The 12272-nt window shown below is 47.7% G+C and overlaps 1 protein-coding gene and 1 long non-coding RNA gene across 3 annotated transcripts; one reads left to right on the top strand and one right to left on the bottom strand.

Moving 5' to 3' along the window:
* Positions 1 to 2: 2 nt before the first annotated feature.
* Positions 3 to 2728, bottom strand: LOC309347068. The gene is made up of 2 exons (XR_014158814.1): positions 2502 to 2728; positions 3 to 1110 (listed from the first exon to the last, which is right to left on the bottom strand). It is a non-coding gene; the product is annotated as an uncharacterized lncRNA (long non-coding RNA).
* A 145-nt stretch (positions 2729 to 2873) lies between these two features.
* Positions 2874 to 7839, top strand: LOC309346813 (kelch-like protein 41). 2 transcript variants are annotated; one of them, XM_081871030.1, is made up of 5 exons: positions 2874 to 2954; positions 4015 to 4129; positions 4227 to 4305; positions 5148 to 5375; positions 6315 to 7839. In XM_081871030.1, exons 2-5 carry the CDS (start codon positions 4063 to 4065, stop codon positions 7756 to 7758), a joined length of 1818 nt encoding a protein of 605 aa, XP_081727156.1. In that variant the 5' UTR covers positions 2874 to 2954; positions 4015 to 4062; the 3' UTR covers positions 7759 to 7839. The 2 variants fall into 2 exon arrangements, with proteins under 2 accessions (XP_081727156.1, XP_081727155.1); XM_081871029.1 differs by having other exon boundaries at positions 2953 to 2973.
* The last annotated feature ends 4433 nt before the right edge of the window (positions 7840 to 12272 follow it).

The following is a 12272-nucleotide window of genomic DNA, read 5'->3' on the forward strand; positions in this document are numbered from 1 at the left end:
GATTCTCAGACCATTATGCTTGTTTAATGAATTACCAATACACAGGGAAGTTGGGCTTTAGAGATATGGGGAGGAAGGAACTGAATCAGTCCAGATTTTCATGCTGGATTTCTGTTTCCTCTCCTTAAGGAAATGACCAAAAAGGTGTGAAGGAGGAATCCCCATGAGCAGTCAGCTGCAGTCTTCAGCTTCTACCCATCTCTGGAAGAAGGTGGCGTCTTCTCATTCATCCTTGCTGCCAGCCTATGGCTCATACTTAATGCAATAAAGTCTCAAATGCAACCCCCAACCTTGATGGCGGTGTCTAATTCTCTTCACAATTACTGTGCAACTGCTCAAAAGGCTTCAAATTTAACAGTTTACAGAAACAGCGGTGATGGAGCTGACATTATGTCATGTGAAAACAATGGAAAGGGTCACAGTTCAATGGCAGAGCATCTGTTCTATATGCAGAATGTCTCTGGTTCAATTCCCGGCATATCCAGGTAAGGCTGGTAAAGATTCCTACCTAAAGCCCAGGAGAACTGCTACCAGTCTAAAATAAATGGGCACATGACCTGGCTTGGTATAAAACAGCTTCCTATTTAAATCATCATCATCATAAGTTTTTATTTATACCCCGCCCTTCCCGGTTCAAAAACTGGGCTCAGGGCCGCTAACAACAAATTTAAAACAATTGTAAAAGCAGCATAAAATACAGTATAAAAACATGAATAACAATAAAATTCAAAGTTCAGAAATCAATTTAGGGGAAATCTATCTAATAAGCATTAGATAATCACCAGGGTTAGCTGGCCGAATTAGTCCTACTTGGGCCAGTGAGGAGGCCAGGGGAGAATTAGCTGTGGAGTCTCAGAGTGGGTGATCTTCATAAAAGGGGAGGGGGAGGGGAGGGAAGGGAAGGGAAATAAAAGATCAGGCTGAATTCAAACTAAAGGCTAGGCGGAATAGCTCTGTCTTACAGGCCCGATGGAAGGAGGTTAAATCAGCCCTTTATTTAGAACCATTAGGTCTAGCATCTTACTTCATATTTGGAAGAAGGACCAGAACTCATTGGTAGAAGACATGCAGAAAGTCCCAGGGAAACCAGAGAGGACCTGTAGCCGAAACCTTATTTGAAGTTGTTTGCAAATATTTTTGAAACAAATGAATATAGCTTGTTAAAAATAAGAAGAATTGAAGAAGTATCTGTACTAGTAATTGGTTTTTTTCTGGTGGTAGGCAACACACTTGAAGCATTCAAAGGAAGGTTGTGGACTAATACAACCTTCCCTAACCTAGAGCTCTCTGGGTGTTCTCACACTCTCTAACTCTCATTATCCCTGACCATTGGCCATGCTGGCTGTGGTTGATAGAAGTCCGATGATATTTGGAGGGCTGCAAGATCCCCATCCCTGATTTAACAGATCAGGTAGGGGAAGGATGGACTGGCATCAGTTTCACGTGGTACATGACCACTCTTAAAATGCCCAGCAATATATGATGGAAGGCTAAAGGTTCACCATCCATTCTGCAATGGGACAGAGGTTTTTGGGTGGTTCAGAACCCAATGAACACACAAATGGGGTGTAGGCTAAAGAAGTTATTGCACAGCCCAAAGAAAACCACAAAGCACTGCAATTAGTTTACATCCCTCAGATTGCTGTGAACCCTATCAGCAATGGTCATGGGTCCTGAAGGTGGAGCTTGGCTGGTACATAGCACTCTCAGTGGATAGCCTTTCATAGACATTCCACCAGAAGAGGTTTTCTCAGGGCTTGTACACTGTTCAGTATAACGTAGTTTCTGGGAGAACACACCAGCTACCCACCAAACTGAAAGACAGCTGGGCAGGCAGCCCAAACAGGTAACTTCTAAGTGTGGGATCAGCAGAAGCCTATCTTAAATATTAAGATTCCCACATGGTGACATAAAATCTTTGAGAAACCACTATTTTATGGAATAACAGGATAGGAACAGAAGTAACCATTCAAAGCCTTTCTAGACACAAAAGGAACATTGCTGCACACCTCAAAACAGCAATGGTTTCCTGCAATATCCCAATACACCGTCCCTGGCTTAATGGATCAAGTTGGGAAAGGCTGAACTAATATCATTCTCATGTGGGGAGTGGCGAACCTCCTGTAATCAGTCTTGAAATGTTTACATTAAGTTATTCTGGCTCTGGGTGAAAACAGTCTTTATGGGTTGAGGGAGGGAAGTATTTAGGGTGACAGTAGGAGGTGCCTGTCAGGAGCTCGTCCTGCACTCAAGTAGGACCCTGGCAGAGACACATGCCCGACTTCTAACAGTACCTCAGAGCCAGATGGACAGATTGACAAGGTGGAGGCCGGGCTATCAGGAAACTAGTGGTCTGGAAATGTAACAATCAGCTGCTCAGATCAGGAGAAGGCAGAAGCTTTTCCCCCATCAGGGTGTTCGCTCAATGTTAGTGGACTCCCATGCCCAACAACTCTTCCTTCCAGAATTCCTCTTCCCCTGTTTGCCCACCTTTCAGTTACCTGCACGCCCTTTTACTTAAAACCAGAGATGGCCCTTGGCTGTTGGCTTCCTCCTCTTCCTCCGTCTAACATTTGCCTTTGTAGAACTCAGCAGGGAAGAGGCTGGAGAAAAATCTAGAAATAGTTGCCTCTGTCGATCATCGGCTCTGGCGCCACCTGCTGTTGGCTCCCTGCTTTCCACCCTAGAGGTTCCAATAGGCACAAACCACCATGGCCCTAGACCCAGTGTCTACTTGGAGGCTGGATTGCCCACCAGCCAATAGGACATACGTGCTCGCTCTCCCTCTCTGCACCCAATGGACAACATGCACAGTTGATGTCACAATAGCTGCACTTCAGAGTGCCCCTGGCAGGCCTTCATCAACAACAGGCACTCACCTTGAGCAAGAGGCCCCAGAGATGGCATGGGGCCGCAACAGTGACTTGAAGAGCAGGCCCTTTTGAGGAGCTGAGGTGAGGGGGGCATATGCAGGTGGGCAGCATCTTCTGCCATTGATGGTGCTGTCCTTTGGGTGAAAACTTCACAAGCTCCTTAACACTGTGGTCACTCTTCCCTGGGGTAGAATCAGTAATTCAGAGCTTCACAAACACACACTCCTCCCTTCATGCAAACCATTCATGTTACCACAACTGAATGAAATGTTGCAGCCAAGCAGATAACCTGAAGAAGAGGGGCCAGTGAGGGATGTAGCACAGGAAGCCTCGGCTGGAATCCAGTTTGAAAATGAATCCAGAAATCAGTTTCAGTCAATAGTGCCTGCTTGCTGCTCTAGCACCATTTGCAGCAAGTCTCATTTTTGCTCAAAAATCTTGGAGAAATGTTCCCCATGTTATAAGCTAATTTCATTCTGAACTCTCTTTAATGCTGGCCATCAGGGATAGAGGAAATTCTTGTTCTGTACACATTTTAGGCAAGCTGGCTAAATTTGTCATTCTGAGGCAAGTACATGGAACTAAACACAGCTGTCATTCAAACTGCTGTTCAGTTAAAAAGAAAATCCATCAAAACCTGTATTTTTTTTATAAGGAGATGTATAACCCCCCCAAAAAAAAACACCCCACATTTTTAGGGGTATTGCATATGAAAATATGCACTGTAGTGGGAAAACATAAACAGCTGTGCATTTTAGGGAGAAAATGTGTATTAAAAATTGCAATACATAGAATTTAAACATTATTTTGAAATATATCTTTTTAAGAAGAAGATCTTCACAGAATGAGATTAAGTGCACTTAATTTTGAAATCATGCTGAAATGCCATGGAATGGAAAGAGACTGATCTATCCATCCCTATTTGTCACTACAGAACAGACTATCTGAGAAGGTGGCAGATTCCCCTTCACTGGAGGTTTTCAAGCAGAGGTTGAATGGCCACCTGTCAGGAATTCTTCTGTTGTAATTCCTGCATTGCAAGAAGTTGGAGTAGATGACCTTTGGGGTCCCTTACAACTCTATAATTCTAAGATTCTATACAACTGTACAGTATAACTCATCTCTCTCTCTCTCACGACAGCTTCCCCTTCCCCTTCTCCTCTCATCTACTTCCTTCATCCTGCTCGTCATGAGTTCCAGTCATAAAAGGGAGCAGCCAGAAACCTTCAAACCAAGACCTCTTGGCTTAACACAAGGTAACCCCCCAAGACCTCTTATGCCAAAGAACTGGGGCCATCTTATCAAATGACCAGCTGTTGTCTCCCTGACCTCCTCCCCTCTCCCTGACTCCAGGTCTAGCAGAGATGTATGAGGAAGAGCTGCTCTATGATGCCACCCTCATAGCCGATGGACAAAGATTCCCTTGCCACAGGTAGGCCTTGATTTTTCTGAGCAACATGAAGGCTGCCCAGAACTCATTGTTTGAATGTAAAGGTTGCACAAAGAGCATCTCAGGTCATCTGCCTTGAAAAAGGAAAAGGGGGAAAAATCAAGCAGGTGAGGGCAGGGAACATTTTTTCAACTTTAAGGTCATATTCCATTCTCAGCAATGTCAAGGGGTGGGAGTCAGGAGTAGGTCAGTAATAATTCACACGGTGTCAGGAAGTTAACTCTTGATTCAGAGAAACCAAGCAGTTCAAGCCTAGTGAACACAACACTTCCCGGTAGCTATTGCCTCAAGGCAATCACTTGCCAGGACTGAAGGTCGCCACTGTCCCACAGCTCTCTAAGTCTCCTCCTCCACTGGTTCCTTCTCAAGCAATTTGAGGTCTTGCATGTCTTTGCTCCACCCTCTTCATACCCCTTTGGGTTCTGAGAGATGAGAGAGGAGGGAAGCTGGTCACAGCAAGAGGGAGAGACAGCCTGGCGTCATCCCCAGCCTGATCCATCTCTGCCTCTTGGCCCCTTCTCCTCTCCAGCCTCCAATTCTGCCTCTGCTTCTGGACTGCTGTCTTCCACAGTCTCCTCCCACTCACTAAACCGTTCCCTCTTCAGCTCCCAACACCTCCTCCTCTCAGTCTGCTCCCTCTTCTCCCTCTAACCACTCATCATCATCCCAACACCACTCCCCGGGCTCTGAGCCTTCTTCCCTTGAGGTTCCCCAGTTGGTGCCTCCTACCAGTCCTCTGCATCCAGCCAGTCCATGGCAGGCAACCTTCCAAGGGTTTGAACTTGGCCTCCAGCAATTGCAGTTCTCGCTTTCCTTCTCTGCAGAGCGCTGCTAGCAGCTATTAGCCCCTACTTTCGGGACGTTTTCATCAATACCTGGAAAGAATCTGGTGGGAAAGAAGTTCTGCTTCAGGAGGTGTCTCCATTCGTCATCGAAAACATTCTGAAATATATCTACACAGAGGACATAACACTCACCCCTGAGCTGGCGCCGCACCTCTTTGCTGGGGCCAACCGCTTACAGATCATACCGCTGCAGAACCTCTGCTGTAGGTAAGTCACTGCATCTTTCTTCTCTACTGACACCATGACTGTGCATGCAGTTCCACAATCTGACAGGTGCAATGTACATCACACCGTGAGCATGCAAATTCCAACGGATGGCTTTAAAAGAGATAAATTTGTGGAGGATCAGGCTATCCTGATGGTTATGTTCTACTTCCACTATTGGAAGCAGCATACTTCTGCATGCCAGAGTACTCTTCCCCTCAAGTCCTGCTTTATGGACATCTAGTTGCCAACAGGAGGGTGGCCTAGAGGGACCATTGGTCTGACCCAGCAGGACTCTTCTTATGCTTGTAGTGCATAATATCTTATCAGGATTCTTTTAGCCCAGGAATGGAGAACCTGTAGTGCAACTGGACCACCAGATCCCATCGTTCCCATCAATGGTCAAGGATGATGGGAACTGGAGTCCAGCATCATTTGAAGCAAGGTCCTTCAACCTTGGAGCTTCAGAACTACAAATCCCAACATCCCTGACCATTGACTATGCTGGCTGGGGATGATGGAAGTTGTCGTTCAAAAAACATTTAGGGACTCAAGGCTGAAGAATAAAGTAAGGTCACAAGTTAGTCACACCTACTTTAGCTAAATTTGGAATGAGGAGTGAGGGATAATGAAGAACTGCTGCAAAGAGACAGCTTTGAAATCTGCTGTTGCTGTCTCATGGAACGTTGAATATGGACACAAATGGAGAATCTAAAAATGTCTACAAAATTCTGGTGTGTTTATTTATGGTTATAAGAGTTATATCCATAGAGAAATCCAAAGGAGTCTCCAACCAGTTTTTGCTGCAATTTAGAGAGTCTTTGTCAAGGCCCAATTGGGTGGCCATTTGGCGGTCCTGAGGCTAACCACTAGGTTTCACAGTAGGAGCCATGCAAATTCCTCTGCACCACAGGCCTTCCTGTTCCTTCTTTCGCCTTCCAGGTTCCTCGGGAAAAATCTCTCTGTGCAGAACTGCTTTGAGATGTATTCTTTGGCAAGGACACACAAGAGTCCTGCCCTCCTCCATGCAGTCATACACTTCCTCACCAGAAAATTCAGCCAGGTCTGCGAGCATGAGAGTTTCCGCCAGCTGGACCTCAGCACACTCATCACCCTGATATCCTCCAGCAACCTTGAAGTGGCTTCAGAGATCAAGGTCTATCGGGCTGTGCGACTCTGGGTGCAAGGGCAATCCAGCAAGCATGGCCCTTTGCTAGGAGACCTGATGCGCCATGTCCGCTTCCCGCTCTTCAGTCCGGAGGAGCAAGTCGAACTACAGAGGGACTTGGAGAAGTGGAAGGACCTCAGGCTCGAGTGGAAGGTGCTGGATGGCGAGGAGAGGTTTCGTCACATCAAGGGCCTCCGGCAGGGCATGTACAAGCCACACATCCTGTGCATTGACACCCAGATGTGCGAGTACCAGGAGCTAGAGAATGAAGAGGCCCACATGGGCTGCTATGACCCACAGACCGAACTGTGGGAGAAGCTTCCCGGCCTGCAGTCCTTGACACATGCGTGTTGTGCCACAGCTGGTGAGAAGATCTATGTCTCTGGAGGCATCTGTAAGAACTCTTACTCCACCGCCGTCTATGAGTTCAGCTCTTTCAGAAGCCAGTGGCTGCAGCTCGCACCCATGACTGTGCCCAGGGCTGCACATGGCTTCCTGTTCCACAACCAGAAGCTCTACGCCATGGGGGGATGGTGTCAGTTCCAAAGCTTCCTCAACTTGGCTGAGGCTTTTGATCTTGCGACAGGGACGTGGGCTAACATTGCAAAGCTCCCGTTTGCCCTGAGCCACCCGGCCTCCAGCGTCTTCCAGAACAAGCTGTACCTCCTTGGCGGTGCGACAGGAGTTTCTGGCCAGTGGCTGTTCCACAAAGGCTTCCTGATCTACGAGACCAGCTCCAACACATGGACTCAGGTGCCTCTGTCCACGGGTTTCTTTGCTGCAGGAGCTGTGGCTGGGGAAAGGGGGATCTATGTGATCGGGGGGTACATCGAGAAGAAAATGCGGGACTGGGTTGAAGGGCTCCTCATCCCCGAGAACCGCCACAGCTCTCGCAAGTGCTTCTTGGTCAACGAGACTGGCAAAATTAGTGGCAACATTGGTATGCCCAAACTGCCACGTGGGGTTGCCAATGCAGGGGTAGTCTCCTGCGGGAAGCGGATCTACGTGTTGGGTGGGGAAGACTTAACCCAGCGCTACAAGATGATTTACTACTGGGAGCCTGGAGAACCCCGCTGGCACCGGAGCACAACAGAGATCCCTACCACCCGCGAGGGCATCAGCAGTTTTGGATGTGTGACCATGATGAGGCCTATCCCACACATCCGCCAGCTTTTCCAGGTCACCGCCCTTGTCATTGTGTCTGCGGCCAGCAAATAGCCATCCCCCTGGTGGTCCTGAATGAACTTTCAAGTTAGCAGAAACCGGGCAGACACATGCAAATAAATCATAGCAAAATTATGGATAGTCACCTACTGACTCGCTGTGAGACTTGGTCTGCAATGCTGTGAACAGCAGAACGCTTCTTATTGTTATCAATATAATTAATATTATTTTCTATTAGTCATGTCCATTGCTTTCAGAGTAAGACTTAGTTCTGTTTGCCCTTTTCTGAGTTCTTTTTCCAGCTCTCCAATATTCTTTTTGAGGTGAGGTGATCAGAACGGTGCACCATATTCCTAGTGTGGTTGCACCATAGATTCGTGTAGCAGTGTTATGACATTGACAGCTGTCAGGATGCTGTCAGTGGCTCCTGGCTGGTTGCCCAGGAAAACATAAAGACAAGGAAACTTTTCTTACCGTCCTTTTTTATTTCAATATTGTCAGAGATAACGATCTTTGGAGCCGTGGCCACTGATAGCTTTACGATCCCAATCAGTGATTTACAGCGTCCGGCACGCTTCCTTCCCAGCTGCGCAACACATTCTGCTGTCTCTTTAGCCACGGCTTAGCAGAGTAGCATACAGCGGTGTAAAACAGTCTTTTTCTCCTTTTTCTCCATGCAAGCATACACAGACAGGTTCGTCTATTTACAGCTCTTTATTGGAACATTTCAGCCCATAAAAGACCGGGGCTCCTTTCAGCCATGTTAAGACATGTCCGTCTCTCTCAAGACACACAGAGAGAACAACAAGAAATTACAGTCTCCTCCCAGACTCCTCCCAGCTTCGACAGCTGACGTCAGAAAGTGACGCACACCTCAGAACACTTAACCAGTTAAATTCTGAACTCTCACAAATATTACAGAGAGAGGCTATAGAACCCAGTCTCTTTGATAATGGCGTCCCAAGTGAATCTCCAGCCCGTCTCTGCCACTTCCTCATTCATCATCATCATCATCATCATCATCATCATCATCATCATCATCATCTCCTCTACGGGTGCTGCTATTTGCCCTCTGTCTTTGAACTCTTTGCTCCCCTACTTTTAAGGCTTGCCAGGTTCTGGGAGATGGCAGGTCCGGAATGCTTTCTAATGACAACATGTCAGCTGGGTATTGCTCTGGCTCTCACATTATTTCCCAACTTTCCCCCTCATCTGCCTTTGGGCTGTTACTTACTGTATTTTTCACTCTATAAGACGCACCAGACCATAAGATGCACCTAGTTTTTGGAGGAGGAAAACAAGAGAAAAAAAAATCTGAATTCTAGAAGCCAGAACAGCAAGAGGGATCACTGTGCAGTGGTCCCTCTTGCTGTCCTGGCTTCAGTGAAAGCAACGCAAAGCCTCTTCAGGGCAGCAGGAGGAACGCCCCCCCTGCCCTGAAGAGGCTTTGTGTGGCTATCCCAGAAGCCAGAACAGCAAGAGGGATCGCTGCGCAGCGATCCCTCTTGCTGTTCTGGCTTCTGGGATAGCTGTGCAGCCTGCATTCGCTCCATAAGACACACAGACATTTCCCCCTTACTTTTTAGGAGGGGGGAAAGTGCTTCTTATAGAGCGAAAAATACGGTACCACAAACCCCTGTCATAAATCTATACAGTGGTACCTTATGTTAAGAACTTAATTCGTTCTGGAGGTCCATTCTTAACCTGAAACTGTTCTTAACCTGAGGTACCACTTTAGCTAATGGGGCCTCCCACTGCTGCCATGCCCCCACCGCGCAATTTCTGTTCTCATCCTGAAGCAAAGTTCTTAACCTGAGGTACTATTTCTGGGTTAGCGGAGTCTGTAACCTGAAGCATCTGTAACCTGAAGCGTCTGTAACCTGAAGCATCTGTAACCTGAGGTACCACTGTACTGTCTTCCTCTTCCTCTTCCCTGGAAGGGTCGGGATGGGGAGGCAGCCTCCACCATTCCTCCTCCTCTGCCCAGTCCCTGACAACAGTTTTATTTCCAGTCCTTGTCCTCTTGATCCCTTGTGTGAAATTTACCTCCCCCCCCCCAGCTGCTGCAGTTGATATCTTTGTTGACCTATCTGTTACAACCTTGTTCCTGGTTAGTCAGCTCCAGTTCAGACCCCATCAGCGTGTGAGATCAGGACACCCACACATGCCCATCATTTCACACCTGCTTCTTTGAATCGCACCTGCCATTTTATTTGCCTATTCACCCAGTTTGGAGGAGTTTGGAGCAAACTTGGCTACTTCACTGCTCACCTGAATTCTAGGACATTTAAAAAGCTTACCTCTTTGTTGTGACACACACGCACTCAGTCTAAGCAAGAGTAATTAAAACCAACTATTACTACAGTATAAATCCTCTTTTGGATGCTCCCTTGATCTCTTTCTCCAGCTCAAGATCACCTGGGCATTTGGGTCAGGAGAGTGGATCATACAACCCCAGTACTGAATTGTCATTTACAACAATCCTGTGAAGGAGTGTCTACCCTTTTGGGGATCGCAAACACTAGAAATGTCCTATTGGATGTAAAGAGAGACCCCCATCTCCAGGATGCCCTACTCCATCCTTTCCAGAGATAACCATGTTGTTTCCATTCTGCCAGGTTTCTTTATGTCCAGACCAAGCATTTCTGCTCATCTCTCCTGGAATCATACCTGATAGGTAGGGTGGGAGACATTTTTTCAGCCTGAGGGACCCATTCCCTTTCAGACCACATTCTGGGGGCTACATGCCAGAAGTGGGCAGGGCCATAGGTAAAAGTGGGCGGAGCAATAGCAGTGAATTATACCTTTGTGCAGTAGGCTGGCATCTATATACACTCACACAGCCCTCACTATCCTGATAATGAGAACAGCATCACCATGAGTTCTAAGACACATTCCTACTAGGAAAAACATTCAAGGAGGGTGTGAAGCCAGACTGGTGAGGGGAGTGGCCTGGGGAAAGCTTGTGTGGCTGGAGAGGGGTTGTGGTCTGGAGAGAGTTACAAGCACCAGGCAAAGAAGAGGAGGAGGAGGAGGAGGAGGAGTTTGGATTTGCTATCCCGCTTCATCACTACGCGAAGGAGTCTCAAAGCGGCTAACATTCTCCTTTCCCTTCCTCCCCCACAACAAACACTCTGTGAGGTGAGTGGGGCTGAGAGACTTCAGAGAAGTGTGACTAGCCCAAGGTCACCCAGCAGCCGCATGTGGAGGAGCGGAGACGCGAACCCGGTTCCCCAGATTATGAGACTACTGCTCTTAACCACTACACCACACTGGCTCTAGAGGCCTAGAGGGGTACACATGGCCTCTTGGTAGGGTTGCCACCCATCCTGTATAATGCCAGATTGTCCCTTATTTCAATGTAAAATGCTATGCTAGGTATTGATTCAATACAGGACACAGTTTGTCCTGTATTTCCCCTATTTCCGTGTGTACATTCTCTCTCTCTCCCTCCCTCCCCACCTCTTGTTTCTTTCCTTTCCTTTTTTCTTCTCGCCCCCTCTCCTTATCCCGCCTCCAAGGAGGAGCAAACCAGGGCAAGGCTTTCATGTTGTCCCTTCCAGTCCCCACACCTTCAGCATGGGTTAAGGTGCCTATCCAAAGAGCTGCAACCTGGAAGTGTCAGGCCGCGTTTCTCCAGTGGTGCACCATGGGGGTGGGCATGGGGCAGTTGGCCCGGGTGCAAAATTGCTATGGGCGCAAAATTTCAACACTTGGTGCTACCTCAATACAGCTGCATGCATCCATCACTGGGCTCTGTGCTTCTCCATGCAAACCAGGTAATGGCCTCTCCAGACAACGGAATGACTCTTCTTATCTCTGTGGCTGCAATCTCCTGGATAATGCAGGTGCTGTTAAGCAGTTGAATACACGTGCATACTCCATCCAGTTCCCTCCCTTCCATTCTCCCCTTCAAGTAGCCCTGGGCTCTGGCAACCCATGCTACACCACTGCATTCCTCAGAGAGAAACAGGTTCCGAGATTCTAGAAACAAGCGGTTTTGTGTCAGTGTAGCTCAGAAGCCCCAGTTCTGAACATAGTTATCTACAGGATATTTGAGAGAGGAGGGTGAGGGAGAAGTAGCTCCCCATAAGGCTTGCCCTCCATGCCTAATGTTTTTTCTCTCCTTCAGAAGCGTAACATGCGGAACAGAGCCTGTTTCCTCATCAGAATATGCCCCACTATTTATTTATTTTGTCCTGGCCTGAATGCACAGTACTGGATGTGTTTGAAAGGGTGTGTGAAAGGTCATGGATTTCAGCTCTGGGTAGCAAAGCACAGACAGGTTTGCAAATCTATGAGCACATGTCTGCGTGTGACAAATTCCAGAGTGGCATCCCGGTTGGCTGCAATAGAGTGCAACTGATTGCTTTGAAGTCATTTCAGTGCCGGGAGGCAGGAGCAATTGCCACCCCACCCAGCCCACAACCCAGCCCACCATCCTATCCTGTATTTTGCCCGAACACAGGTGGCAACCCTACCCCTGGGTTTAAGGTTCCCCAGCCCTCTCCTACACCACTTAGATGGAAAATCATACAAATTACAAATAAAAAACTGAACACAAGTGG

Source organism: Podarcis erhardii (assembly GCF_964252035.2).
Source record: "Podarcis erhardii genome assembly, chromosome: 7".
NCBI lineage: Eukaryota > Metazoa > Chordata > Lepidosauria > Squamata > Lacertidae > Podarcis > Podarcis erhardii.

Bases quoted from the DNA above. Each gene is read 5' to 3' on its own strand.
- LOC309346813 (XM_081871029.1), top strand. The intron at 4,306-5,147 runs GTAGGCCTTGAT...CCTTCTCTGCAG, and splicing joins CAAAGATTCCCTTGCCACAG to AGCGCTGCTAGCAGCTATTA. The intron at 5,376-6,314 runs GTAAGTCACTGC...TTCGCCTTCCAG, and splicing joins CTGCAGAACCTCTGCTGTAG to GTTCCTCGGGAAAAATCTCT.